The sequence below is a fragment of the Aphelocoma coerulescens genome, chromosome 10, assembly GCF_041296385.1.
Source record: "Aphelocoma coerulescens isolate FSJ_1873_10779 chromosome 10, UR_Acoe_1.0, whole genome shotgun sequence".
Taxonomy (NCBI): domain Eukaryota; kingdom Metazoa; phylum Chordata; class Aves; order Passeriformes; family Corvidae; genus Aphelocoma; species Aphelocoma coerulescens.
The window spans coordinates 10,594,045-10,620,056 of record NC_091024.1 but is presented as its reverse complement, the minus strand read 5'-3'; the positions used below and the strand labels follow the sequence as shown (position 1 = coordinate 10,620,056).

Genomic DNA, 26,012 nt, shown 5'->3' with positions numbered 1-26,012 from the left:
TTTGACCCTTCACTGGTCAAAAGGGAGGACACATGGCTTTGGAAAGGGAAATGGCTGCAGAGTGTGAGCCCTGCATTACACAGCAACAAAGGAGAAACCTCTAGAGGGAATTTCTTAACTGATCACACCTTTCATATTCATCTATGTGTAAAAAACATTCTGCTGCTCTTGGAAGCCTTTTAAGCCTCCAATGGGAATATCTTCAAGAGATAGTTATTACTCTGTCTGTGCTGGAGTAAATACTAATCTCATTGGCATCTGTCTACTCCATCAGGTTTCAGCTTGCTCTGATGTGGTGGCTGCCTCTTACCTCCCACCTTGGCATGGGCGATTGCAAAAATTAACATCAGAGTGGGTTTTTGCATTAATTGTGTCTAATGACAGCAGCCAGGTAATGGGGCTGGCTCACTACAGACATTCCAGTCTTGTGCTTGCTGTGTCTCCCCTCCTGGGGTGCTGGGAGCAAGGGAGGTGCTTGGCAGGCAGTGACCCCGCTGCTTCCCACGTGGTTCTCCTCTTCCTATACACAGCTCCCAGCACTGCCCAAGCCTCTGACTTTGGCTGTGGGCTCCCCAAAAGCTGGAGGAGCAATAGAAGAGTAGCACCACTGACCTCCCTCTTCTCCTTTTCCTGGCAGTGCTGAATCCTCCCTGTGACTGCATGAAGGATGAGCAGAACAATAAAACCTCCACAACGGGCATCATCATCGGGATCCACATTGGTGTCACGTGCATCATATTCTGCATCCTCTTCCTTATGTTTGGGTACCGAGGAAGGTAGGGATGCTCACGCCACTGCTCAGGGGTGGTGGTCCCTGGTACTGTGGGTGTGCCCAACTGAGTCTCACATTCCCAGTGCAATGCTGGACTTGATAGGATAGATTGAAGGATGAAGGAATGTAGCACAGGGATAAGGCAGACGCTGGCTTGGGGAAAGGAATAGAGGATGAACCACCTCTCTCACTCTCAGGCTCCATCTCTTTATTTTTCAGGCTGCTGATGTGCAAAAATGTGCAGGAGCAGCTGTCAACCCCACAGATCCCCCGGAGCCAGCGGAGCGCCACAGGCCTTGTCCTGAACGGGGCCACTCGTAGGGACAGGGACGACCGGGACTTGAATGGAAAGCAGCTGGATATGAATGAGCTGGAGAGGTTATTTCCAGCATCCCCATCCCAGGAGCAGCAGGAGAAGGGAATAATGGTAAGTCCAGCAGGACGGGAGCACACCTGGCTGTGCATCCGTGAGCTGTCACTGTCACTGCATTGTCCCCCCCCCACTCTCTCTCTCCAGATGGCTCACAGCCCGTCAGCCCCCCATGATGAAACCCAGATCTCCACACTCCCTCTGGATGAGTTCAGCATCATTGAGGAGCAGCTAGACCCCCTCCCAAAAAACCCCTGTGGTAGCAGTCCTGCTGCTCCGGCTCCCAGTCACGGTCCTGCCAATGAAGGATAAAACTGCCAAGACTCAAAGCCTCTTGTAGGAGTTACCAGAAACCAAACCCGCGGCTGGTGATATCTTTACGAGTTGTCAATCTCAGGTCAATTGAAGATTTCTACGGTCTGATTGTTATTTTTTTGTTTTGCTTTATTTTTATATATATATATAAATATATATATATGTATACAGCCTTTTGGAAATTCTGTGAAGTTTATCTTTCTGACCTCTCTTGAGCCTCTCAATGTGTTTCTTCCAATGACGGCTCTCTGGAGACTGGTCATGATGGATTTTCCCTGCAGCTGCTATGTAACAGACTCCTTGGCAGAGTTTGGCAAACTCTCCAGTCTCTGACAGACTGGAGATACGGTGGAGCCCCCAGCTCTTGGCATCCCAGACTTTTTCCTGATCAGCAGCTTTAGGACTACTTTTTGGATCTATTTTTCATTTCCAGAAGACTGGATTTGGAAAAATCCTTCTAACTTGACTCCAAAAATCGAGGCCCAGGAAGGCTCTCTCTCCATGGATTTGATGATTTTGTACACTTTTGCTATTTCTCAGGATACTTTTTTTGCTGATTGACTTTAAATAATATGAAAAAAAAAAAAAAAAGAGTGTATGTGTGTCAAAGGATGCCTGAGGGCTACTGAAAGACTCGGACAGACAACCCGAGTGAACTCAGAACCTACCTCAACCGGAATGAATGTCTTCTGGGAAGCAGAAATACCTGTGTCTTCCTTCGTGTTCAAACAAACAAGTAGAATAGCACTTGGTCAGTACAAGCATGGTCCTACCTCAGCAGTCACACTCTGTACCCGCCACCTTGGTGGCTTCCTTGTTGTCATTCCCATGTAAAGCACTTCCAAACATTTGAAAGCAATGTTCTACCTCAAGCGTGAGAGAAACTCATGTGTGAGAGTGTGTGTGTGTGTGTGTGTGTGTGTGTGTGTGTGTGTGTGTGTGTGTCCCCTCTTCCCCAATTCCTGCCTCTCCGACCCAGCCCCACGTGAAGCCCAATGCTTCACTGATGTTATGAGCTTTACTTTTGGGCGTTCTGGTGTGATTTTGTGTGGCAGAGATTCATGTTGTGGTTTTTTACTTCAAAGATTGTTGGGGCTGTCACAGACAAGCAGCACGACGCCGTGTGGCTCCCTGGCACTGCTGCCCTTCCAGGGCTGATTTGGGCACCAGTCCATCCTGAGTTTGAAGGTATGGGGTGCTCAGATGCCAGTGCTGGGGCCAGGGCACCCTTCTGCCTCATTAGTGTGCTGCTCCCCAAGGCTGATTCCCAGCAGGATGATCTATGGCATGTGCTGGCATGAGCAGCACAACACACCCTTGGGAGGTGGGAACTTGGATGTCACTGTCTTGTCCCAAAGCCCACCCTGCTATCAGGAGCACCCATGGGGAAACCCCAACAGAGCACTTCCAGAACCCCTTGAGATGCTACTGAGCTGCTCCCAGCTCCTCCAGCGCCTTTCCAGCCACAGGAGAATGTCCAAAGGATGAGTAGAGCCAAAAAGGGTTCAGTTCCCCAGACAGGACAAGGCAAGGAGGATGCTGGGGGCTGCCAGAGCTGCTCCTTCCCCATGCCCAGGGTGGGCAGAGGAGCTCCTGACACCAAAGAGAGGGTTTGTCCCTTCCAGAGATCAACCACCAACCTGACACTGTGGAGGTTGGGTTGTCCTGGCGTGGTGCAGCCTTTTGAGTCAGTGTGTGACTGGCATTGTCCATGGGTGAGAGGGGGGGCACGCATGGGGGACAGGGACACCAGGTGCCAGATGGTGCCAGAGGGCAGCCCTTTCCCTGCTGTGTGAAGTGGTTAAATCCAGGCAAATGTGAAGGTTTGATCTCTTTGTGTAGGTGGTGGTAAATCAAACGTTGTTGTATTTGCAAGGACAGTGAAAGGAATCAGGAAAGGAAATTACTTTTTTTAAAAAAGTATTAATTGCATTTTTTTAAATGGTACCAGTGGGAGAGTCCCTTGTGTCAAAAACGCCCCTCATGACCTGCCCAGCTGGCAATGGGATGAAACTGATGGCTGTGTAAATAGTACAATATACAGGAGGATGAGCAAATGCCTCTTCCCTGAGTTGAGCCCTGGTACTTGGCAGGGTTACCTGGGAGCAGGACTCTGTCCTTCCATGTTACCTCATCCAGCTTGGCCCAAGTAGACGTAATGGCACCAATCTCAAGAGCAAGGAGCTGTTCAGGCTCAGTGTTCCTAGCCCTCTTCCATGAAAATTTCTCCTCCTGTAGACATCATCATGCAGGACAGAAAAGATGCAAAGGGTTAAATTTTGGCATTAACCCCCCCAAACAGCCTCTCCCCACCCCAGCAAAGAGGCTAAATGGGCTGTCAGAGGATCCCTGCTCACACCTGTGATGCTGGACCTGGAGACAGCCTGGGAAGGGACTGTGGGGGGACAGCACCATGTGAGACCAATAGCACAGCCCACCCCATCGCAGGAGCCGAGGTTAGGGGAAGGCAGGAGGGAGGAGAAGACACCAAACAGCTTGAGTTATAACCTCATATCAAAGACAACCCGATCCTCTCCTGACATCCCACTCCCACTCCAGCCCAGTTTTTATTTTCATTGTTTTTTTCATGTGTGTAATGCCACCATTCACATTGAATAAGTACTGTTGCCAAAGTGAACACAGAACCTAGAGTAGTGTTCAGCTCAGACTTCCTGGAGCTGTGAACATGCTATTAATTTAATATCATATTATTGTGATATTGTAATAGTAACAAGTATTTGTCACTACTTCCTTTTATTAAAGGGAAATGCTGTGCCATTTGACTAGTTGGAATACAATAGTATGTGAAGAGTAGAGCTTTTTCTTTTTTTTTTTTTATTATGCAGAAATGTGGTGGCTTAAACCAATGCAGATTCTGTGTTGGTTTGAGATGGTTGAAAATGGATGTAAATCTTTAAAGACTATTTTTTAGATGTTTAGCTTTTCCTAATTTTTGGAGTTTCTTTTCCACTCTTGTCAGTCTGTACCATTGGGACCTAATGCAGACGGTTGCAGCAGCTCAGTCCCTGAAGGGGTGTGGCTGAAGTCTGGTGATCCATGAGGATACACAGTCTTCCCTGAATTACCTAAATCCACCAAACTGGGCAAAAAAACCCACTCAAAATTACATATTGGCTTTGTGCTTCTAGCTGTCACTCAGCTGGATAAGCGACACAGCCCCACTCACTGTACTTCAGTGCTTGAATTGGGCTGGAGGCGAAGCTGTCCCAACCCAAAACTTGGGAAAGCGTCACCTAGAGTATGTTTGGCCCTTAATCTGTGAAATGAGAAGGAAAAAAGAATAAAAAAAGAGCTTGTGCTTGGTTTCAGCATGGGGGACAGTGTCCTTCGTTCATCCAAACTGCTGCCCTGGTTTTCAAGGAAACTGATGGAATTTTATTCTGTGCTTGGGGCACAATTGTACTCAAGCAGACAAGTTGTTCTAGGGTAGACACATATTTGGGTGGATGTGGGACAGCAGGTGTGCTGCAGATGTGGGGCTGTGCCACAAGACACAGGTCAAGGCATCATTTGATGTCCCCAGACCAGAGGCAGAGGCAGCCGGACAGTCCCAAGGTGGTTCCCAGCACCTTTCACCATCGGTGCCCGCCTGCCAGCCAAGGGCAGCGCTCCCTTCACACTTCTTTACACACCACAACATCTAAGGAACAGGTTGCAAGGGTTCTCATTCCTTTCTGCCCCCCCCCCCCCCCCCCACCTTTTTCCTGATGGGAGGAATCAGTTCTACCCAGAGATAAAACCATTGGATAACGGGCAGGTGTTGGATCTGGTGCAAACTGCTGAAAACCGCCCATGTTTGGGGTAGGAATCTCATCCTGTAGTATTTTTCAAGTAATTACACTAATTCAACCTGTTGCCTTTTCTCAGCTGATCCCAAAAACCCTCTTATTTTCTGGCTGTGGTGAAATGAAATTATAGGAAGGAATAAATATCCAAAAGCTGATTTTTTTTTTAATTTTTGGTAACCCATAATGGGCACAACCTATTCTTGGAGATCTCAAGTTAACCAGAGATGGCTTCTTCCTCAGGGATAGTATCCACATTGTCTTTAGTTGAACAGGGAATAGTTTCATGCTGTGACAGGGTATTTTCACGCTGTTGGATTCAGGTATTTATTTGTCTACCGTTATCTTTCTTCTTCCTTGTTTTGTAAAGGTGCTGATGTATTTAAGTGCTGGACCAGTTTGGGAATTTTAAAGCTTCCACCCAAAATTATACCAAGGTACTGTAGGTTTTAAGTTGGCAATAAGAGGAGAGAAGCTATGAAGTGTTGTTGCCTCTGAATAGTGAAGGGAAGAGTTTTGCTGCCTGTGGAGGTGTTCCTCTGGGATAACCATCCCATGGCATTTCAGGGGGGATCAGTGCAGTGTCCAAGCCCTCTCTGAGCTGAGTGACAGCACTTAAGCCTGGGAAGATTGGTTAAAAAAAGGAAATTAAAAGCTTATGGAAACAAACGGGGGGAGCTCCTCACTTCATCTGTGCAAACAGTGTGTGGAAATCTATCCCTCCCCATGCGCGCCAGAGCAGGCAGGTTACAGATCCCATTGAGCAACTTGATGCCGGCTCATTTGTTTCCCTCACGCTCCAAATTAAAAAAAGGGAAAGGAAAAGGAAGGTGCCTGGGCTGGAGCTGCGGGCGGGGAGATGGGGACGAGTGAAGCAACAGCACCCCCAGCTGAAAGTGCTGCTGGCATGGGGCCATGGCATTGAACCCCCCTGGAGCACTCAGAATCAGGGAAATGGCTCCAGGTTTACTCCAAGGGCAGAGCCTGGGCTTCAGCATCGTGTGGGAAGAAGGGACGGGGCCAGTTGTGAAGCCCAGCGAGTCGGGGACAAGCCTGATTTCATGGAGCTTTGGATCAGGGTCTGACTTAAAAAGCAAAGAGGGATTTGTACTTTGATCCTATTTATCATGTAAACTTGCAATATCTTTACCTTTGTAAGAAAGTCATAATAAAACCAATGCTAAACCTTTGTCCCAGTCCTTTTTGGGAATCAACTGTTAGGAGTAATACTAAAAACCCAAATTGCAAAGCACTTTTCTACTGTTTATTTTCTACCTTTCTTACTTTGAACTGTCTTGATACTGAAATCCCACTGATCCCACAATTGTTAGCTCTGTATTAAAAAAATAATAATAAAATAAAACCCAGGTTTTTTGTAGTTTGCTCTGTTTAGATTTTAGCCTGTGGCTACTTGTACAAGAAAAATAAAACTAGAATAAATGAGCCTGTGTGGGGCTTTTCTTTTCACATGCAGGGCTGTGGTGTGGGGATCGTGCAGGGCAACTTGGGGCATCATCACATCAGATGGATGGCAATGAATCCAGCTCCTCTCAAAGAGCAGCTTCCAAAACTCAGCATTTAAGGGCTGAGGGGTCTTTTGGGAGCTGGGTGAGATGAAACCTCCAGGGTCACAGTGTGACACCTGTGCTTGGAAGTGCAAATCAATTTCCAAAGAACCTTGGCTCTTGTTCAGCTATTGCTGCATATGCTTTTTCCACTGCCTGCAGCGCTAATGGGGCAGTACCTGTGAGGGTGGGGAGGCCCTGGCACAGGCTGCCAAGAGAAGCTGTGGCTGCCCCATCCCTGAAGTGTCCAAGGCCAGGTTGGATGGGGCTTGGAGCAGCCTGGGATAGCAGAAGGTGTCCCTACCCATGGCAGGGCCTGGAACTGAGTGATTGTTAAGGTCCCTTCCAATCCAAACCATTCTGGGATTCTAAGGTGCATCCTTGCCCCAAAACAGGCTGTGAACCATAAGCCACCTTCCTGCCACTGTCCCGTGTGCTGCTGCTGCTGCCCTTGATGTCAAAGGACAGGCAGAGTAGAGGCTGCAGGGAATAAATGAGCAAGATTGAGCCCAGCAGCACTTTCTAAAGGGTTTCAATAAGCAGGTGAGTGAAAAGTCACTTCAAACAACTCCCCAAAGCTCTCGGAACTGCTAAATTGCAGCCTGGATTGTCTAAATATATACTTCATAATAAATACCAGCACAAAAACTGATTTTATTTCCCAGTGGCAATGCAAGAGGTGAAAAAAAGATCAGAGTGGGCTCACTCAGGGGATTTTCATGTAAGTTCAGTGAAATCTGGTACTGCAGATAGCAGCTGCAAAGTCAAGGTATTGTGTAGAGCTTGTGGCTTTCATTAAAAAGGACTTTCCCTGCCTTTATGGCAATAAAAAAAAAGTTTGACAATATTAATCTGAAGTCTTAGAAACTAAGGCAATAAAAAACCCCAAGCAATACATTTAAATCGCTTTGAGTTTGGGCTGTTGGAAATAATAAGAGCCCTCAAAAAAACCCTACTTGAGTGCTCAAAACTCATCTTTAATAGACACAATCTCCTTTTGACCATGTGTATTCAAATTTCTGCTGGAAACATCTCAAATCAACTTTTCAGCTACAGAAACACTAAAAGAAATTAAGTTAGGTGTTTTCAGCTCCAAACACCACATTCCTGCCTTAGATATTGCCAGAGAAGATGTTACTAATGTCCTAGTTATAACCCTGCCAACACAGGGAGAATTTATAATATCCCATAAAGCCCTAACTGTTGGAAAGGTCATTTTGGTGTTAATACCACTTGGGCATCACCGCTTCATTTGCTGACACTTTTACAGAGCCATGCTTGATTCCAGCACGGCTGTTGTAAAACCTTTACAGCAACGGCCTCAGCCTCCAAAAATCATCTTAAAAATCAAGAGCTGGAACATCTTCATCAGCAGGTGCAGGCAGCCCAGAAAGGCTCCGCTCTCTCTCAGTGTGGGGTCCCCCAAAACCCAGGGGGAGTACCCAACCCCACTGCTATAGGGGGGATTTATTCCTCACATCTCATCTCCAGCCCTGTTATTCCCAGCACCTTCAGTGGCTAAATTAAAAGTCTCCTAATTTCATACAAAATTACCAACCCCTTGCCTTGCCCAGAAAGCCATTTCCTTTGCACGAAAATAGCTAAATTAGTCTTGCTCAGCCTCGTAAAGGAGCTTGTCTTGTTTATTGAGCGATAAATATAAAGGTACAGTAACTAAATTCATCAGTCCCTAAACGCAGCCGTTGGGAACGGCCATTTCCACCATCCAATCTACAGCTGCATGAATATTTCAGAGTCCTTTTTCCCTTGGGTGCTCGCCTTATCTCTGGAGCCTGGATATTATTTTCTGCTTTTCAGCTTTTTGGATGTATTGGAGGAAATGTCATTATTTGGACCTGGGTGGATTACAGTTGACTTTCCTAAGCCAATTTATATTGGCAAGCTGCTGTTTTTAAAAACCCCTATAAATCACTCCCATGAATTTTAATAATATAACGTGGTTTCAAACATGCTCCCTTAATACATGACACACTATTACAGCCGGCAATTGCTCCTCGGATTGTGAACTCTGTTTTACCGTCACCTTCAGCAAGTGCCGCGGGGGACAGGTGGTGCCTTGGCCAGAATCATGGAAATACCCATTTCTGCCCCAAATACCTCATCATTGTGGTGATTGTGATTTAACAGTGAGCCCTTAAAAGATGCTGGTGCAGAAATCATGGGGATTAGGACTATCTGCTGATATTTTCCTAAATAAAGATAAAAGATGCACATGCAGAGTTCAGCTCCAGGCTGGGATTCATGGCTCCAACTGGTCCAGAAACTCCCACATGCCAGGAGGTAAGGCTATGCCTCCTCATCACCTATGGACTTACTTGGATGAGCTCTGTCCTCTTCTTGTGCAAATTATATTCATTTTCTTTCCATCCCCATTGCAACAACGCCACGGTGTCTGCTAGCTCTCAAGGGGTGTCTGTCAGTGGAGAGTGGTCTCCTAGTCAGAAGAAAAAGGGCTAAGAGGGATAAGGAATAAAAGCCAGGGCAAAGGAGAGACCTTGGGAGACCTTTGTCAAGGAACATCTGTGGATCATATGAAGGAGTTGATGATGGGGTTTGACGCCCCAATGGTGGCACTGGTGATGCCCCCACTGGAGAGTTGCTTGTTCACATTTCCTGGTTTTAGTTGTACAGAACCAAAATATAAGAATATTCCTGGAAGTGTTCAAGGTCAGGTTAGAGCAGCCAGGTCTAATGGAAGGTGTCCCTGCCTATAGCAGGGGATTGGAACTGGATGGTCTTTAAAGTCCCTTCCAACCCAAACCAGTCTGTGATTCTGTGAATATAATAAGAACATCTGCAAGAAAGAGGATCATTAAGGGATGGACTAATTGCAGGCAGGGAAAAAAATAATGAGCCAGACTTTGTTTTTTGGCTTCCAAAAGCAGCGAGGGCTCTCCAGCACAGGATGCAGCAGGATGGGGGTAAAAGGGGGTGCAAGGACCTCCTCAGACCTTGCCATTGCCTGCTCGGCTGCACCCGGCACCAAAGCACCCTGGTTTAATATTCTTGGGAGAAAAAAACAAAAATCCCGTTTGTACAGGGAGCAAACAGGCTTTTCAAAGGCTTTCACTGTGATGATTTACCCTGAAATGTTGTCACGTTCATCATTAATCTATTTTTTCCCTTTTCTGTAACTTAACCTGCGACAAGCCAACATTGTAAGTGCTTGATTTTCCAAGAATAAATTAGTTTCATAAATGGTATTTTGCTTCGCTGCTCAATTTGCAAGTGAAATGATGCCAATTGCTTTGTTCACAGGATTTTATCTAGCACAAACAATATCATCCTCAAGATTTATTTATTTTTTAACCCTCAAGTTATTTTCGGAGCCTTTATAACAGGAATACATGGAAAAGTACACGACAACCCATATGTTTTGGCATGATCGACTAACCATGAGCAGATACAAGGGCCCACATGCCTATAAAACATCAATCTAGGAATGTGATGTCACACACACAGAGCAAGCCACTGCCCAAAGAGAAAATAATCTCTTAGATCAAAAATATTTACAGTTGCCCCATGCTGGGTTCGAGTGCCCTGAGTGACTTTTTATATGCATGATTTATGATTTGGGGCTGGGAAATCAGCCCCCTCAGCTTCTCCCAGGGACTACCAAGTTGTCTCATGGACCCAAAGGAGTCTTCAGAACATAATGTCCCTCAGTCCTGTTGAAAATATGGGTTTTACACCAGCTTAACATTTTTTTTTCTTATATGATAAAATTATGAGAAATAGGAAAACAATAAAAGCACCTTGGGCTATCTATGTTTTTTAAATGCAGAGGAATCCTCCCCTGGGTTCTGCCCAGGGGTAGCCAGGCCACACAGACTGGGACATGTCACCATTAAACCTGGTAAAGCCTGTCGTCAAAGGGAGGAAAAGAGAGAAAAAGTCCCTGCATGGGAAATGTTAATGTTACAAGATTTGGTTAACAGCCATGGCTTCTGCCAGGACTTTTTTAACCCGTGTTTTTAGGGAAGACCTTGGAAGAAATACCCACTTTGGGGAAATTTTTTGGATGTTATTCACTTTTGGTGTAAGACAGAAGGTGAATGGAAATGGTCGTATTTGGAATGGAAACCTGGTGTTTGAGGTGTTTGTGCTCACCAATACGTCGGGATAAGTTTGGGAAAAGCCTGGAGCTTCATCTACATCCTTTAACTGAGCCACCCTATTGGAGCTGGCTGGCTCCAGGTTTTCCTGCCGTTGACAAATGATTTAGCCAAAACCACAGAGCTCTGAATCTGCAGGTGACATGGGCAACAGAGGCAAAGTTTGCATTTCCAACAGAGAAACTGAGGCACAGAGAGAATATTTGTCTTCCCCTTCAGATATGAAAGTATCTGTCATCCCTCCTCTGCTTTTCCCCCCACTTCTCTCATCCCCCTGGATGAGACATTGGGAAAAGCTTTTGCTTTTCCTTGCAAATGGATGCTTCAAGACAGTCCCAGACCTTCAGAGGCTTTGAATTTAGCACAGAACAAGGATAAATTTCTGGTAACAAACCACATCACAAAACAGAATTGTCACCTTTTGGGCAACCCCAAGAGGAAACATGGAAATCCTAGTGAAATGAAACATTCTCAGCCAGACAAAGCATGTCCCAATGTCTCTGCTGAGGCCATCATCTGCTGATTGTTACAACATGGAAAAGCAGAATAAAATTGAATTGAAAAGAAGTGAGGTGTTGCCCACTGCAGGTAACTGTGTGGATGGGTCCCTCCGAGGCTTCCCCACATACACAGCTGCTGGCCACGGGCTCCGGGCTAAGGGGCTGGGCTGCTAATGGCTTTAAGCGGCGCTAATTGATCCGTGCAGTCACTGTAATTACGGAGCGGGATATGGTGGCAAAACATTAACTGCTGCGAAAGGAGAAATCCAAATCACGGGTGAATCGATCCTCGAGCAGCCGGCACTGACAGCCCCCGCTCTCACCGCTGAGGGTTTTCCAATGCGCTGAGGTTTTCTGCAGGAACGTGCTGATTTCAGAAATATTTGACGGGAAGAAGGGTGGCTGTTAGCTCTTTTGATCTATTTCTTTGCATTTTGCCTTCAATCCCAGGCTGAGCCACTGCACAGCTCCCCGGCTTTGCCCTCACTGCACTGAGCAGCCCCTAATCCAAAGGTGCCCAAGAGAAAGAACTGGCTATCTTTGCAATTAATTAACCTTAATGACAACCTCCAGCAGCTTTAGTGCCAGGTGTTGTATGAGCCACAACGAAGAGCTGCTCTGTGCGAGCAACAGGGACCCACTCCCGTCCTTTTCCTAATGCAACTCGTTGATTATTCTAATTAAAACATGCGTTAGTAGGTACTTCTGATGGTGACGGGTTGTGTGGGGCCGAGGGCGAGTGGGAGCAGCCCCCAGCTCCTGCCTGCAGACACAGGCTCCCAGCAAGCACCTGAGGATGGAAAGTGGAATGAACAGGGGAAGGAGAGGGGATTTGGTCCGGGGACAGCGCTGGGAAGTGACAAGGTGTAGGAAGACGACATTGTTTTGCAGTAACCTCCCAACCTTCGTTAATACTGCTGTCACAGCGCCGACGTGCTGCATTAATTAAAATGAATGGTACATGACAGAGCAATAATTCCATTACTTCTCCATGCTTGCAGCTTCCTGTGCTTCATCCTCGAGGAGCAGGGGAGGGGGAGCAGGGGGCAGAGTGCCAGGACCAGGGTCCCTGAGCAGCCGAAGGTCCCTGACCTGCTGCCTCCTGTCAGGGACCTGGTGCCGACAGCAACAAGGACGCTCGGGGCTCCACGGCTGCCGATCCCGTCCACACCCTGCACCGCTGCCACAGCAAATCGCTGCCCCGGCAGCCGTGAGGGTCCACATGCCCCATCCACTCAGGAACACACCGAGGGCAAGGAGGCCCCTGCAGCCATGAAGAGCATCCAGTAAAGGGACAAATCCTGCCCTCCCACAATTAGCAGCCACAAGCAACAGACAGGCACGGACTGACGGTGAATCAAGGGGTTTGCAAAAATGCCTCTTCAGAAACTGTTCTCCCCGCTCCCACACCTCTCCCTGCCTCTGTCCAACAGCATTCCCAAAAGACTAAACACCTTTGGTTTCCATGGCAGCCTGATTTTCAATGAGCATCCTTCAAGTCCTAACCAGAAAGAAAGTGTTTCATTAATGCATACAGGACACACTGGCATCTCCCTGGGGTGACAGTATCCTTCCCCCAAAACTAGCACCTTCTGCCCATAGTTTTTTTATTTTAGTGGATTGATGGACTGATGGAGCCATGGGAAGGGGCTGACCAGCTCTGCCACTGACTCGCAGAGCTTGCTTAAAGAGGGAATTGGGCTGCTTTTGCTTGGGGTAAATTAAATAAATAAAGTGATGTTGAGCATCGGGAGGTGGCATGCAGAGCTTCCCTCCAAAGTGGCTGCCTCCCCTCCAGCCCATTGTGGGGGGACATTGACACCTCCCCAGCTGTCCCCTTCTGAGCTGTCCTGGATACCAATCTTCTCAGTTTAGTTTGCTTATTTCCATCCAGACTCCGCTTCTGTCTCCTGTTTAACACAAGCCAAGCAGTTTGCACACTCAGAATTTGCCATTTCTTTTGGGTTTAACCCCATTCAGTGGCTCTGCCAGGCAGATGGTACCCAGAGCTGGAGAATGGGAAACTAAGGAACTAATGATTTGAAGCACGGGGCTTCAGTCCTGCAGGATTTCATCAGAAAGGGTCAAAAGACATTCCCTCCAGCCCAGGGGTGCCAGGGCAGGGCAAAGTGGGATGTGTTTTGCTACATGATGTCCAAATCAAGTAACCACTAAGGAGAACAAGTGAAATTTTTCAGTAGAGGATGCCTGGGGGAGGATGTGGAGGATGTGCTGAGGCAAAGCAACCCAGCCTTCACTAGCCTGAAACTATTCAAAGGTTTTTTAAGAGACCCCAGGTCACGGCACAGCCTTGGCCCTGGCTTTTCCCAGCCCAGAGGATAATTGCTGTCCAGCCGTGACATACCCTTTTGCTGACCTTGCCTGGGTCCCAGCCACCCTCCAGGATCTGGCAAGGACAGATATAAAGCTGGACCTCAGGGGGCTCCTAAAAGCAGGTCATGCCAAAACAATACAGCTTTGTTGGAGGCAAAGGGGGAACCAAGCCGCAGACAGCCCCAACTGCTGCCACAGGATTTACTGCCCACAGATGGGACGGTGGTTGTGGATGATGTACCAAGCATTGCCCTGGGGCAGCCAGGGAAAAGAGAGCTGGGAAAGTGCCCCCACACTTGGCTTGGTTTTTGGTTTGTATGTGCAGCATCTGCTGCAGCAGAGGCTTCTCTCCAGAGACCAGGATTTGGCAAGTCTCAGGTGGGTCCTATGTTTGGCTAAGGTTCCCTGCTTGGATGTCTAAATCCAGGCTACCAGAGCTGAGCTGAGCTCCAGAGCAGGGTTTGCCCCCAGGGAGGTTTGCTCTGCCTTTTACATCACCCTTCCATTGGATGAGCCTGCCCATGTGGACTCCCCCATCTCAGAAGGACCTGGACTTCAGTCCTCCATCCCTGAAAGGAAAGCAGGATGCTGCCATGCCAGAAACATGTATTTATCTATAATATTTATTCAAGAGGCTAGGAAGGAGCTATAGGGACATGATAAAGAGCCTGTCTATGCACCAAGGGGTGGTCAAAGAGCACCAAAGGTAAATGCAGACAAAGATGCTGCAAAGGATACACGTGAGATAAAAGGTATTATTTCTTAGAATACAGTCTTATAAAGTCAAATTAAGCATGTAACAACTGTCCACCTTAGCACCACCCTCTCAACTTCTTTTGGGAGGACACACTCCATTAAGACTCAAAATCTTTAGACACACTAAAAAAAAACAAACCCAAGCCAATACATTTTGTCTTGTCCAGTGCTAATAAAGCCTTCTGCATTGCATGGGGCTTTTTAACAGAGAAAAGGAACTTTTCCTAATCCTTCTGCAAAACCAGGGCAGTTTCCACAGTCAAATTTCAGACCAGCCTTGCAGTTTTCTGACTATCCTTGCTCCACTAGTCTGATGCATTTCCACAGCACAGGGCAGCCCATGAGCCCTCGCAGAAAAGCCCCTGGTGCTTCCATGACGCAGCTCTCTGCCAGGAGAGAAAACTCATTAGAGCTCCCAAGAGCAGAAAACATGTTGGAAGCTGGCAACATCATTAAATGAATATTCATAAATTATTTTTCTACATAAACAATATGAATATCACACCTTCCACCTTCAAAAGCCTATTGCAGGCAGGGACTCATTAAGACCCCAGCAAAGACCACTTGCAGACTTTCGGTTACATGGAAACTCAGAGACTTTATTAAACACAAGCAATATATTTATTTTAATAGAGTACAAAGCCTGGATTTGGCCACCCTAAAACACCACTCGGAGCACTGAATCTCCGAATAACCCGATCAAACAAGACTAATGTGTGCAATATATCTTGGGTGAGTAATATACAGCCACATTTCCTGCTCCATTTACCCAGTTTTAACTACACCTGACCTACTCTTATCCTAATAGAAAACGGCTGCTCTTCTCATTGCCTGTCCTCCACACATGTTTTTCTGATAATGACCAAAACTAAATCACTTCCCTTTCTCCTAACTGCTGGGCACCAGCTGTCTTGTGACATTTAACTATAACAAGTCCTTTTGCAGGACCTCCAGGTTAGTACCTGGGGCCCTGGACCTCCATCTCTGTGTCCGGTCTCCATCCTGCATCCGGGCATCGGAACTAAGGCATTAGGTGAAGTGCCAGGTCCTGCACTTGGGTCACAGCAACCCTATGTGACATGACAGGCTTGGGAAGAGTGGCTGGAGTGCTGCCCGATGGGAAAGGACCTGGAGGTGCTGGTTGACAGCAAACATGAGCTAGAGTGTGCCCAGAGGGCAAGAAGGCCAATGATACCTGGCCCATATCAGCAATAATGTGGCCAGCAGGACCAGGGCAGTGACCACCTCCCTGTACTGGGCACTGCTGAGGCACCTCCAATCCTGGAGTCAGTTTTGGGCCCTTCACTCCAAGACAGACAGTGAGAGTCTGGAGCGCATCCAGAGAAGGGAACAGAGCTGGGGAAGGGTCTGGAGCACCAGGAGCAGCTGAAGGAGCTGGGGGGCTCAGTCTGGAGGAAAGGAGGCTCAATTGGACTCAATGATCTTAATGATCTTTTCCAACCTAAATGATTCCATGATCCTATGATCCCAGCCCCGTGGGATTTCCCTATATGGCCTCACCCAGGAGGTATGTGGAGAAAATCCTGGGAGCTGCCTCAGCTCAGGCTGCCACTCTCTTTCTGAGCCAAGGTCTCCTTGCAGCAGTGAGGATGCTGCTTGTCAGCAAGCACTATCCATCAGTTCCTGCCTGGGTGAGAGGTTCTCCCAAAGCTGTGAGCATCACCTCATAGAAGAGGTTCAGCTTTGGCAGGGAAAAAAATCTGCTTCCAAGCAGTGTTTTTGCCCCCCATGGAGCTTAGCTTGGAGTGATCCATCGAGGTGGATTTAAAACTTCCTGAGCAGCATGTTTAAATGGCCAATTTGACCAGAAAAAGTGCTTGATTCACAAGCGCTGGCTGCGTTTCTCCAGTGCTGAGAAATCATGGCTATATTTCATTATTGTTACTAATTGCTATAAAGTATTATGGGGAAGCGATGGCACAGGCGGAAAGAAATATAAACCATTTTCAGTCTATTGAGCCCAGAGAACATTTCCCAAGCTTGCTTAGGGGTGCAGAAATCGGTGCTCGGTGCAAATAAATGAGCAAAAGCATTTTCCGAAGGAATTAGCGCATGGCACGAGCAAATTGCAGCAATTGTGTCTCTTCTTTCTAAGCACTGAATTGCCTCTATAATTCCCCATCATTTAGTTGCATAAATCTTGCACAAATAAACCCGCAATTTGCATATGCACAGAAAAGAAATTATAGAAACACAAGGAAAGATGTTATATTTTTCCTTCATGAGCTGGAAATAAATATGCATTGCTTACTGCCTAAGCTGTGTTTGGCCCAGCTCAGAAATAAAAATTTAGGAAACCCTTTAATTTTCAATAATAAATACATATCAGAGGATGAAAAAAATATAATTTGTGGCATATGGAAGCCACAAGTTTCTGGGTTGTTGCATCATGAAATGCGATGCCAGAGCCATGCGTGCATGCAGAAGATGCAGCACGATCACAGCATCATAGAATCCTAGAATAGTTTGGGTTGGGAGGGACCTAAAGATCAGCTGGTTCCAGCCACCTGCCATGAACAGGGATATCTTCCACTAGAGCACGCTGCTCTAGACCATGGGTCATGCCCTTCATGACAATGGCCAAAGGATGCAGCTCACCACAGCTGACAGGAGGAGCAATGGAGAGGGGTGAATGCAGCTGCCTGTGGTGGAGCTCAATCAAGCACTTACTGAAATAAATGCAGAGGCTTTTGGGGCAGCAAATACCTCTTGATGACAACACCTCCTTTATGCATCATCTTGATTTTCAGCCATTAAATGCCTATTTGTCCTGATTTCTATGGAGCACGCTGAGGTTTCACAACTACAGAAATCCCAGGGTCAAGGCCAGAAGCAATTAAATTATATCTCTAAATTATTGAGCCGTAACGCACCATCTGGCCTTAGACCCCAAGGGTGGACCAAGGCACCAGTGGGCAGGAGGGGTAGGAGTGGCTCTGACCATTTGTCATGCTGGTGGAGGCTTCCCAGAGGAGCAAAATAGCTGTTTCCGATTAACTCCCCGTGTGACTGATCTCATTCTGGAATAAGAGGGCGTTATTCCAAAACACCATAATCCTCTTCCAAATGACTTAATCGCATTTGGAATAATGTGCTTTTCTTCCAAAACATTCATATAGGAAAAAAATCAGGGGTGAAAAAAATCAGAAACAGCCCTTTGGAATAACACCTCATGCAGAAGAGCTCTCAGTGGGGACATATGATACCGCACTGGTCTACAAAGATTTAATAAATCACCATTTGCAGTAACTCCTGCAGGTTGGGAGGGCAGCATGACTGAGAGGCACACAGCATCTCCTCTTCCTCACTCCAAAGTTACAGAACTCCAAAACGATCCCACTACGCATTGGTGCCTCAGGCACTCATCCATGTCCCTTCCGTTCCCTATGGACCACATATGGCTGGAGCGTTGCTGCAAACCCATTGTTCAGGGATAGTCAGTCAGGCCAAGTTGGAAAGTAAAAGAAGGTAGGACCACCAAGACCACCAACATCCACTGGCTCCCACAGCCATTCTCTCTCTCTCTCCTCTGCATCTCCCACACCACTGGGGCAGGAGGACCCTTGCATCAAGGAGAAGAAAGAAGAAGCGGCCTGGGATGAAAGCACGAGCTTTCACATCTTTCATCCATTAACTAACCATTCCTCCTGCACAATACATGTGCCGATTCATCATAGGTGATCAATACCTTCCTTGAGGCCCCGGGATGATGAACGTCTCTGCTGATATTCAAATGACCTTGAAAGAACAGGGGCAGCTCCCTCAGGCACAGGTCAAAGAGCCAAGCATCATGTAAGATGATACACGGTCCCAAAATCTCTCTGTAAGGCACAGAGAAATGTTTTGGCTAAAAAGCTTCTCCAGAATCACAAAGGAAGACTTTAGGTCATGCAGAGGCTGAAAGATCATGCTGGACCAAGCAGACCTGGATTTTGTGTGCCAGGCTGGAGCAGAAGGCTGTGACAGCCTCCTGCAAAAGGGCAATGTGGTTCCTATCCTGTGCTCTTCCTCTGGGCTTAGGGTCAACTCACAGCGTCTCTGTGTAGAGATGGATTCACAGGCTGGGACCTCCATTCTTCACAGACACCAAGAGTTGATGTGCTCCTGAGTGGCTCCTCTCTCAGGTGCAGTCCCTTGCTCAATCCCTAAGGCCATTACCTGTGGCAGGGTAAGGAACAACTCTCTCCCTCTCCAAATCACTGTTCATCTCACCAGCCCAGCAGATCCCAAGAGCTGCTATCCTCCAGCATGAAGAACTGCTGTCTTCAGCTACAGCTTTCCCCTCTGCCCATATCCAGCAATGCCAGCAGGAAAACAAACCCCAGTCCTGCTCCATGTGCACTGCAAACCAGGCTCAGCCTTGTGGGCTGCCCATGGACTACATGCAACATGTAGGGTTTATTTTTCTCAGAAGAGGAAAAAAAAGATAACCAAAGATAACTAAAGCAGCTCTCCACCTTCAAGAAACTGAAAACCTATCATTCCAGACAGCTGTTAGTCCTGCAGAGCTCCATGTTTGCCCCAAAAATAATTAAAAGAAATGCTGAGAACTGGCAAAGCTCCTACAGTAGTTGTTTGCGTGATTTAGGTTAAAAATAATTGCTGTCCAGGCTTATCTGCCTGACATAAGTAATTAGATCACAGAGTACTTATAAGCTGCCATTTCCTATGAGCATATTTTAACATGGCCTTTATCGTTTGACCTTTATATCTGCAGAGGCTTCATCTGCTCCCTGCTACTGTGATGGATTTATTTTCGAAGATTGGGCTCAGGCTTGCCAGTCCTCGGGCGAGGATGCAGCACAGGAGACAGATTATGGCCCCAGCAGCTTCTGCAGAGAGGAGGAGAGAGCCTCTCTTTATGAGGAGATGTGCCAGACCTGGACCCTGCTGCAGCTCCACCAAAATTAATCTGCAGGGTTAAATTATTGTTTGCACCAAGAGAAATTATTCATGGGCACTAGAAAGGCTCGGGCAGTGTAGAGCTGGGGGAACGTGGCAACACACCACTGAAAGGGAATGGTCCTTTTTACATGAGATACATTCATATATCTCATATATTCATACTTTCAAAAAAAAACATTGATACATTTTCCCCCAAAAAATGGAGAAGTGTGGCAATCCCTTCTTGTACATCTCAAAAGCAGGAGATGTGCTTCCTGGCTCATGGGTGAAGCAGCTCCCTCACTCTCAAGGCCAAAAGCAAAATGCTAAGAAAAGAACCCAAGAGAACAGACCACTGTCACTATTTTCAGTCACAAAACCAACTACAGGGAGATACTGATCCTGTGCACAACAAAACCTATAGATACACAGCAGGGACCTGAGTCCTCCACAGCTGAGCAGCTCTGAGTAAATTAAAAACCCCCAAAGAAATCTAACACAACATCATCTACTTTCCATGCGTTTTTATGAATCCCAGACTTGGGCAGGCTCCCTCTTCCCAACAGCATCCCTTGAGAAGCAATTTGACTTTGCTGGAGGTGTCAGATTTGTAAAATAAGACGTTTCATTTTTACACCTCACTCATTTTTTTCGTGAAATCTACTTTCCTTTTAAAAGAAATTTTCAACCTTCCCTCACAACTGATGGATTTGTTTTTCTTTTATTTTCCAAACCTCCTTAATGATGTAAAGACCCTAAATTTGAAGGGATTTAATGTTTGCAGAGCATGTTTTAATGTCTCCATGGATGGCAATCTTGTCCCTCTCTTCATGCAGATAAAGTGAACAGAAAGCACGAGCTCTCTGGGGTCAGAGTTATTTTGGAGAACAAACAGACTAAGAGGTTGCCTTCTTTAGGGGACCAGGCTGAAAATCCTGGAAGCTGCCAGTCAGGTACTCTTTCTGCTGAGTTTCAAATTAGGAAGCAGAACAATAACGTTGAGTCTCACCTTCATCTGACAGTGGTGGGATCTCTCCTATCCAGATTCTCTAGCACTCCACACCTTTGGAGTAGGTGGAAAAGCCAATGTGACAATTCATCCCTTGCCACTGGTAGGACATGACATGGATTGAAAAGATGCTGTACCACCCATTCAACCAGTGCTCCCTGTCCACCACATCTCAAGCAAGCCCCCAGTCCATTTGCCATAGTTTTCTGCTGGTAGCTTGAGGAGGATTTGAGGAGCTGAGAAGGACCATCAGTCCCATATAAAAGCCAGGGCTGTTTTAGATCTCCAACTGCTTTCAGAAGTGGTACACATGGGAACAGCTGCTGCAAACCAGAGCTGTTTCCCATCAGGTAGGCAAAACCAAGGGTCTCTTCCAAGTTCCACACAAGTTTGTCTTATCTGTGAGTTTGTCTATTTTAAGGGGAGGCAGAATATCTCTTAATAGGATTTCAGGACTGGTTTATCAACCAAGGAAAAAATCCCACAATGAGAGATCACCACCAAGAGATTATCCTGTGCTCTCTGAAGGAGAGAGCACAAGATTATCCCCAAATGAGGTTTGTTTCTGTGGAGGTAATGAAAAATAATTGGTAACCCCGTTGGCATAGCTGGGTGACCCAGTGAGTAGTCCTAAAGTAGAAAAGCAGCAGCATTTCCAAAGGCAAGGAATCCAAGGTCTGCTGTGGACTCAATCTGAAAGAAAAACTTCTGGAAAGGATCAGGGCAAGGCCATGAATTTATGAAGTAGTTGTTCGGCTGACTCTAATTTTTAAAGCATTATTATCCTTTTAGCGGGGCTGTCAGGTAGATGGAAGCCAGAGCCAGTGTGATGAAGAGCAGCTGAATAGCGATTTGCAGCAATTCCTCCTGCCTTCCGCACTTTTTTCTGCAGAGCAGCGAGCCACATTTCTTGTAACCAGCTTACTGCAGCCTGAAACGCTGCAAAAAGGAAAATTTCTGGGCTGGTGGTATGAGGAATGAAGAGGGAGAACGAAAAAGGAAGAGAAACACCAATGGCAAGTCCTGAAATTTCCTGGCATTCCAAAGCCCAAAGCCAGACAGGTGTTGGAAACATTTACTTTGAATTCTTGGAGATTCTTTCTAGACTGACCCAAACAGGGCAAACCAAAGAGACATTTCTGCAGATTTAAATGCATTTTGTGTGCCGTTGCAGCAAATCCTCATCTTGATCACAGTCGTATCATCTGCATTTCTCCAACAAAAGCAGCCCAGTTGGATGCAGCACCCCTCTAACATTCCAGGTGCTCAAAAGCCACCTTCCAAGTAATGCAATCAAACCAATCCAGCTAAAAGCCTTTCTTCTGGCCTAGACTGACATGAATTGTTTCTAATAAAGCTAAAGCTCTGTGGGACAACTAATGGGTGCTTATTAGTACAGGCAATGGACTATTCAATCATCCATATAGAGAAACTAATGGGGATTGATGGCCAAAATACAGGATGAGGATTTACCTCTAAATAAACAGCTGATAGGCTGGTGATCAGATTAATCTTAGGTATCAGTGGGGAAAGTTCCTACCTGGCTAATAAAGAGATCAACAAAATATGTGGAAAATAGCATCACTGGGTCCCTGGGGGGTTTAAGGTTACAGCTGTGGCAGCAGGTGGGTTTCCAGAGATGTTCACCTTTCCAAACAGCATTGGTTTGGAAAAGAGTTAGAAGGTGGTGTAACCCAGATGGTGGGAGAAAGCAGCTGGAAAACCTCTGGATGAACCTTTGCACTCAGTAAGAGTAGGTTTAGATTAGATATTAGGAAAAAATTCTACCCTGTGAGGGTGGGGAGGCACCAGCATAGACTGCTGAGGGAAGCTGTGGATGCCCCATCCCTGGAAGCGTTTAAGGCTAAGTTGGATGAAGCTCTGAGCAGCCTGGTATAGAGGAAGGTATCCCTGCCCATGTGAGGGGAGTTGGAACTGGGTGATCATTAAGGTCCCTTCCAACCCAAACTATTCTATGATTCTATGGTCCTTTCTTTTTTTAACGACCTTGCAGACAATCCTACCTTTTCCTGTTTCATCTCCTCCCTTCAGCAAACGCTTCCCAAGATTTTTCTACAACCCAAGATTTTTATACCTTTGTCCTAGAGCTGATGAAGGAATTCAATGATTTGCTGAACTGAAGGAAGGGTATGTGCACCTCTGGGGCTTCTGAGTCACTCTTCCCTGCAACAAACTGCTCCTTGATCTCCACCCTCCCATTTCCTTCCCTTTGAAAGGCCCCTGACCGGATCACAGATGGCAATTCCTATGTGACAGATCCTAATGTCATTATTGATGACAAACCAGATGTCCATGGAGACATAATGCTCCTTTTAATCCAAAATTCATTAAAGGCCTCACCTTTGTAGTTTAGGGTGAGTGCAAAGGTATCTTCATGGGAAGCAGTTGGGGCCACATACTGTTTTTCCCTCTTGCCTCAGTTTTCCTTTGCACAGCGTGGCTGGAAGTGACTAAACCAGACACCACAGGGGTCCTGCTCTCATTAGCAGCATCATTAAAATGCTACAAAAATCTGTCTTGAACTTTACAAGGGCCTGGGAAGGGACATGCTGTATGTGACAGTGTGTATGAACCTCAAGCCATTACAACATGCTGCTCCTGCTCCTTGCTGCATTTTAGGTACGTAGTTCCTAGTTAAGAAAGAAAGAATTCCTGGTTTAGGCTATGGAGCAATCCTGACTCCTAACGTATCAGTTTGTCTCCTGCCTGACAGCTAAATATGACAGATTTTTCCATAGATTAAGTGTTGTACAGCTCTCCTGCTATAAGCCACTAGATAAAAAGGGAATGACATGGCATCAGCATAAGCAGGAGATGCAGTGTGGACCACAGCTAGTTAGCAGCAGGTAAAACACCACAGGTGACTTGTTCCCACTAATATTTTAAAACAAGAGCTCTTGTGCTCGTTATCTCTCTTGGAGACAGGGAAAAAATCCCAACAGCCTTTGTGGCAGTGAAGACAAAGCTTTGCTCGGTAGGAGATATTCTATACAGCATAATGTATGCCGGGAGCAATGCTGGTGTTTTATGGGCCCGCTTAGTGTGAAGTGCAAAACAGGCTTGGGGCTGAGGCTGCATTATTCATGGGGGACCTTAAATATTTCAGTGTGAGGCTGAGGTAGGGAACAACGGTAACAATAGTGTATTGTCCTCTTTCTTCCCCTAAAATCATTGTTTGTGTTTAAGAAGCCATGGAGGGAATCTTTCCCTTTCATTCTAATGCCATGCACTGACACATCCCAGGGAAAAGCAGGATACCAGCAAGGCAAACCCCACAGTGCCTCCAAGGGAGGGGGAGTTGTCCCATCACCTCCCAGTTCCTAAGGAAATATCAGTCCTGTCTTTAGAGAAGGAACAACTTAACGCCTGACATATATTCTTGGAGATGATTGACCAGTTCTGTGCATGAAGGGACACATCAGCAGGTGGGTGTGCATACAAAGAAAGTTTGTGACAGTTTTTCCCCTTTGAAGCAGCAGAATTATCTCCTCTCAACTCTCCGATCACTCTCCTGCGTATGACTTGCTTGATCCGAAGCAATGGCTGGTTCACAGCAGGGCAGTGGGAATAACCCAAAATTGCAATATTTGGGGTAATGTGGTCAGAGCAGCAGAGGGCAGAGGCAGGTGAGCAGGCAGAGCTGCCTCTGTGCAGATCCGCTGCTGCCATCAGCCGGCAACTGCAATCCAGCACAAGGCCTCTCCCTGGGACACAAGCTAAAGCAGACACAACACACACACCACTTATGCCAAGCCCCTCCTTGGCTGTTTTCACTGTGAAGAGGCATCCTTGGGCTCAAAAAAGAGCAACACAGCAGATGGAATGCTCAGACAGGGGAAAGCTGGACCTCTCCAGGCAAAATTTGCATTTAAGTGCTGCTTTATCCTCTCCAACACCACAGAGATGAGAGTCACCAAAGCTTAAGGACAACCCTCACTGCATCCCAGGCTGGGTATTCTGAAGCTCAGCAGAAGTGGGATCACTCTGGCAGCTCCTTACATACTGTTCATACAGCGCTGAAGTGGACCAGAGCTTCAGGGTCCAGTCCCCTTGCAGACAGCCTGGGTCTTGCTACTTATCCCTATAGCTCTAGTCTGGTGTTGAGACCCTTGTGCGAAGTGAGGTTTGGCCAAACTTCAGATAACCAGTTATTTCAAATAACATGATTCTGGCCAGAGCTACATGAGATTCCAGACCTTTCTCACTTCTGTTTCCCTTCCTGCAAAGACAAATCTTGGCAGCTGTCTCTTGCACAAAATAAAACAGAACCAGCTCCCCACATCTGAAACAGCTGAAGCGCAATAAAATCCCTGTTTCTGCTCTTCTTGGAACCATCAAAAAGAAACTCAAGTGACTTCCCCAACAGTGAGAAATCGTGAGATTTCAGTTACAATGTTTAAACTCATGCATGTTCCTTCTCAGCTTCAATCAAGGTTCATAGCCCCAAATTCACATTCCATAGCCACAAAACCTTACACTAGTCCACTGTATCAGTTTATTTGTGACCTGTAACATGTGCTGTGCTTTCTACCTGGAATCATTTGCATCCAGTCCCTTCCAAAACAAAGCTGCACAACCTTTCCTTTGAAATCAGCCCTCCAAAGGTGGGGAGACAAAGGGCTCATATATTTCTCAGGTAACAGCCCTTTATTTGCCAGGAGATGTTGCTGCCTCCAGGACAACTGTTGCACATCCAGAAGTCTCTTCCTACAAGGCTGATATGAGCACTTTGAAGACTTCCCTTTTGTTTAGATTAACTGATAATTAACAGGCACAGCTGTTGCATTTTTTGATAAGATGGAGAACACAGAGATTGGTGTGAAGGATTGGGCGTGACCTGCACACATCCCATGCCAGAGCACTCAGCTTTCTCCAGCAAGAGCATTCCTGAGAGCCAAATCCTGATGCAGCCCCTGTGCTGCCCTGGGTATTCCCATATCATTTATCTCCTTGGCAAAGCTGCAAAGCTCTCATTTAGGAAGTGGGGAAGAAGCAATAGGTCCCCCATTTGCTGCAGGGGTGTCCCTACAGACCCACACACCTCCTGTGCCATGACACAGGTGCAGCACAGACGTCAGGGGTGCTGCCACCCCCAGCTCCTGCCAGAACTGACCCAGAGGCTCATTCCTGACCTGGCCTGGATTGGAGACCATGACCTAGAGGTGAACTGCTCTATATCCCATATCCAGTCTCCCACTGAGTTTATTTTCTGGTGTGGCAGATCAAAGACTGCAGTAAGGAGAAAATCTATCAAAGGCTCAGCACCCTAACATAGCTTCAGCTCACTTTTATGTTTACTTTGAACAAGCATACTCCTTTCTATTGTTCAGCAACCGCTTTAAAATGGACAATTATCAGATTTCCCTATTAATGGGAGAAGTCAGGCAATCATAAATCTTAAAATGTGCTACTATCTGCAAACTGCATGTAACACATTATGGAAAAAACAATCTCTGGAGGAAAGCTATTACCAAGTGACCATGTCTTGGCTCAGCAGCTGGTTTTAATTTCAACAGAGGATCC

At 46.6% G+C, this 26,012-nt stretch overlaps 1 protein-coding gene and 1 long non-coding RNA gene across 4 annotated transcripts in view; one reads left to right on the top strand and one right to left on the bottom strand.

Annotated features, from left to right (window-relative positions):
* IGDCC3 (immunoglobulin superfamily DCC subclass member 3) overlaps window positions 1–1,611 on the top strand; it is a 97,335-nt gene extending 95,724 nt beyond the window's left edge. The window contains exons 12-14 of the mRNA XM_069025228.1: window positions 638–776; window positions 992–1,199; window positions 1,290–1,611. Coding sequence (XP_068881329.1) covers window positions 638–776; window positions 992–1,199; window positions 1,290–1,454 — 512 coding nt within the window. The 3' untranslated portion in view covers window positions 1,455–1,611. The remainder of the gene's footprint in view (window positions 1–637; window positions 777–991; window positions 1,200–1,289) is intronic.
* LOC138116221 (uncharacterized) overlaps window positions 1–26,012 on the bottom strand; it is a 44,848-nt gene that overhangs the window by 3,513 nt on the left and 15,323 nt on the right. For 2 of the 3 annotated variants that reach the window (XR_011154081.1, XR_011154080.1), the window contains exons 3-4: window positions 9,165–9,283; window positions 3,557–3,689 (exon numbers count right to left, since the gene is read on the bottom strand). This is a non-coding gene — a long non-coding RNA (uncharacterized lncRNA). The remainder of the gene's footprint in view (window positions 1–3,556; window positions 3,690–9,164; window positions 9,284–26,012) is intronic. The other variant, XR_011154082.1, reaches the window with a different exon arrangement.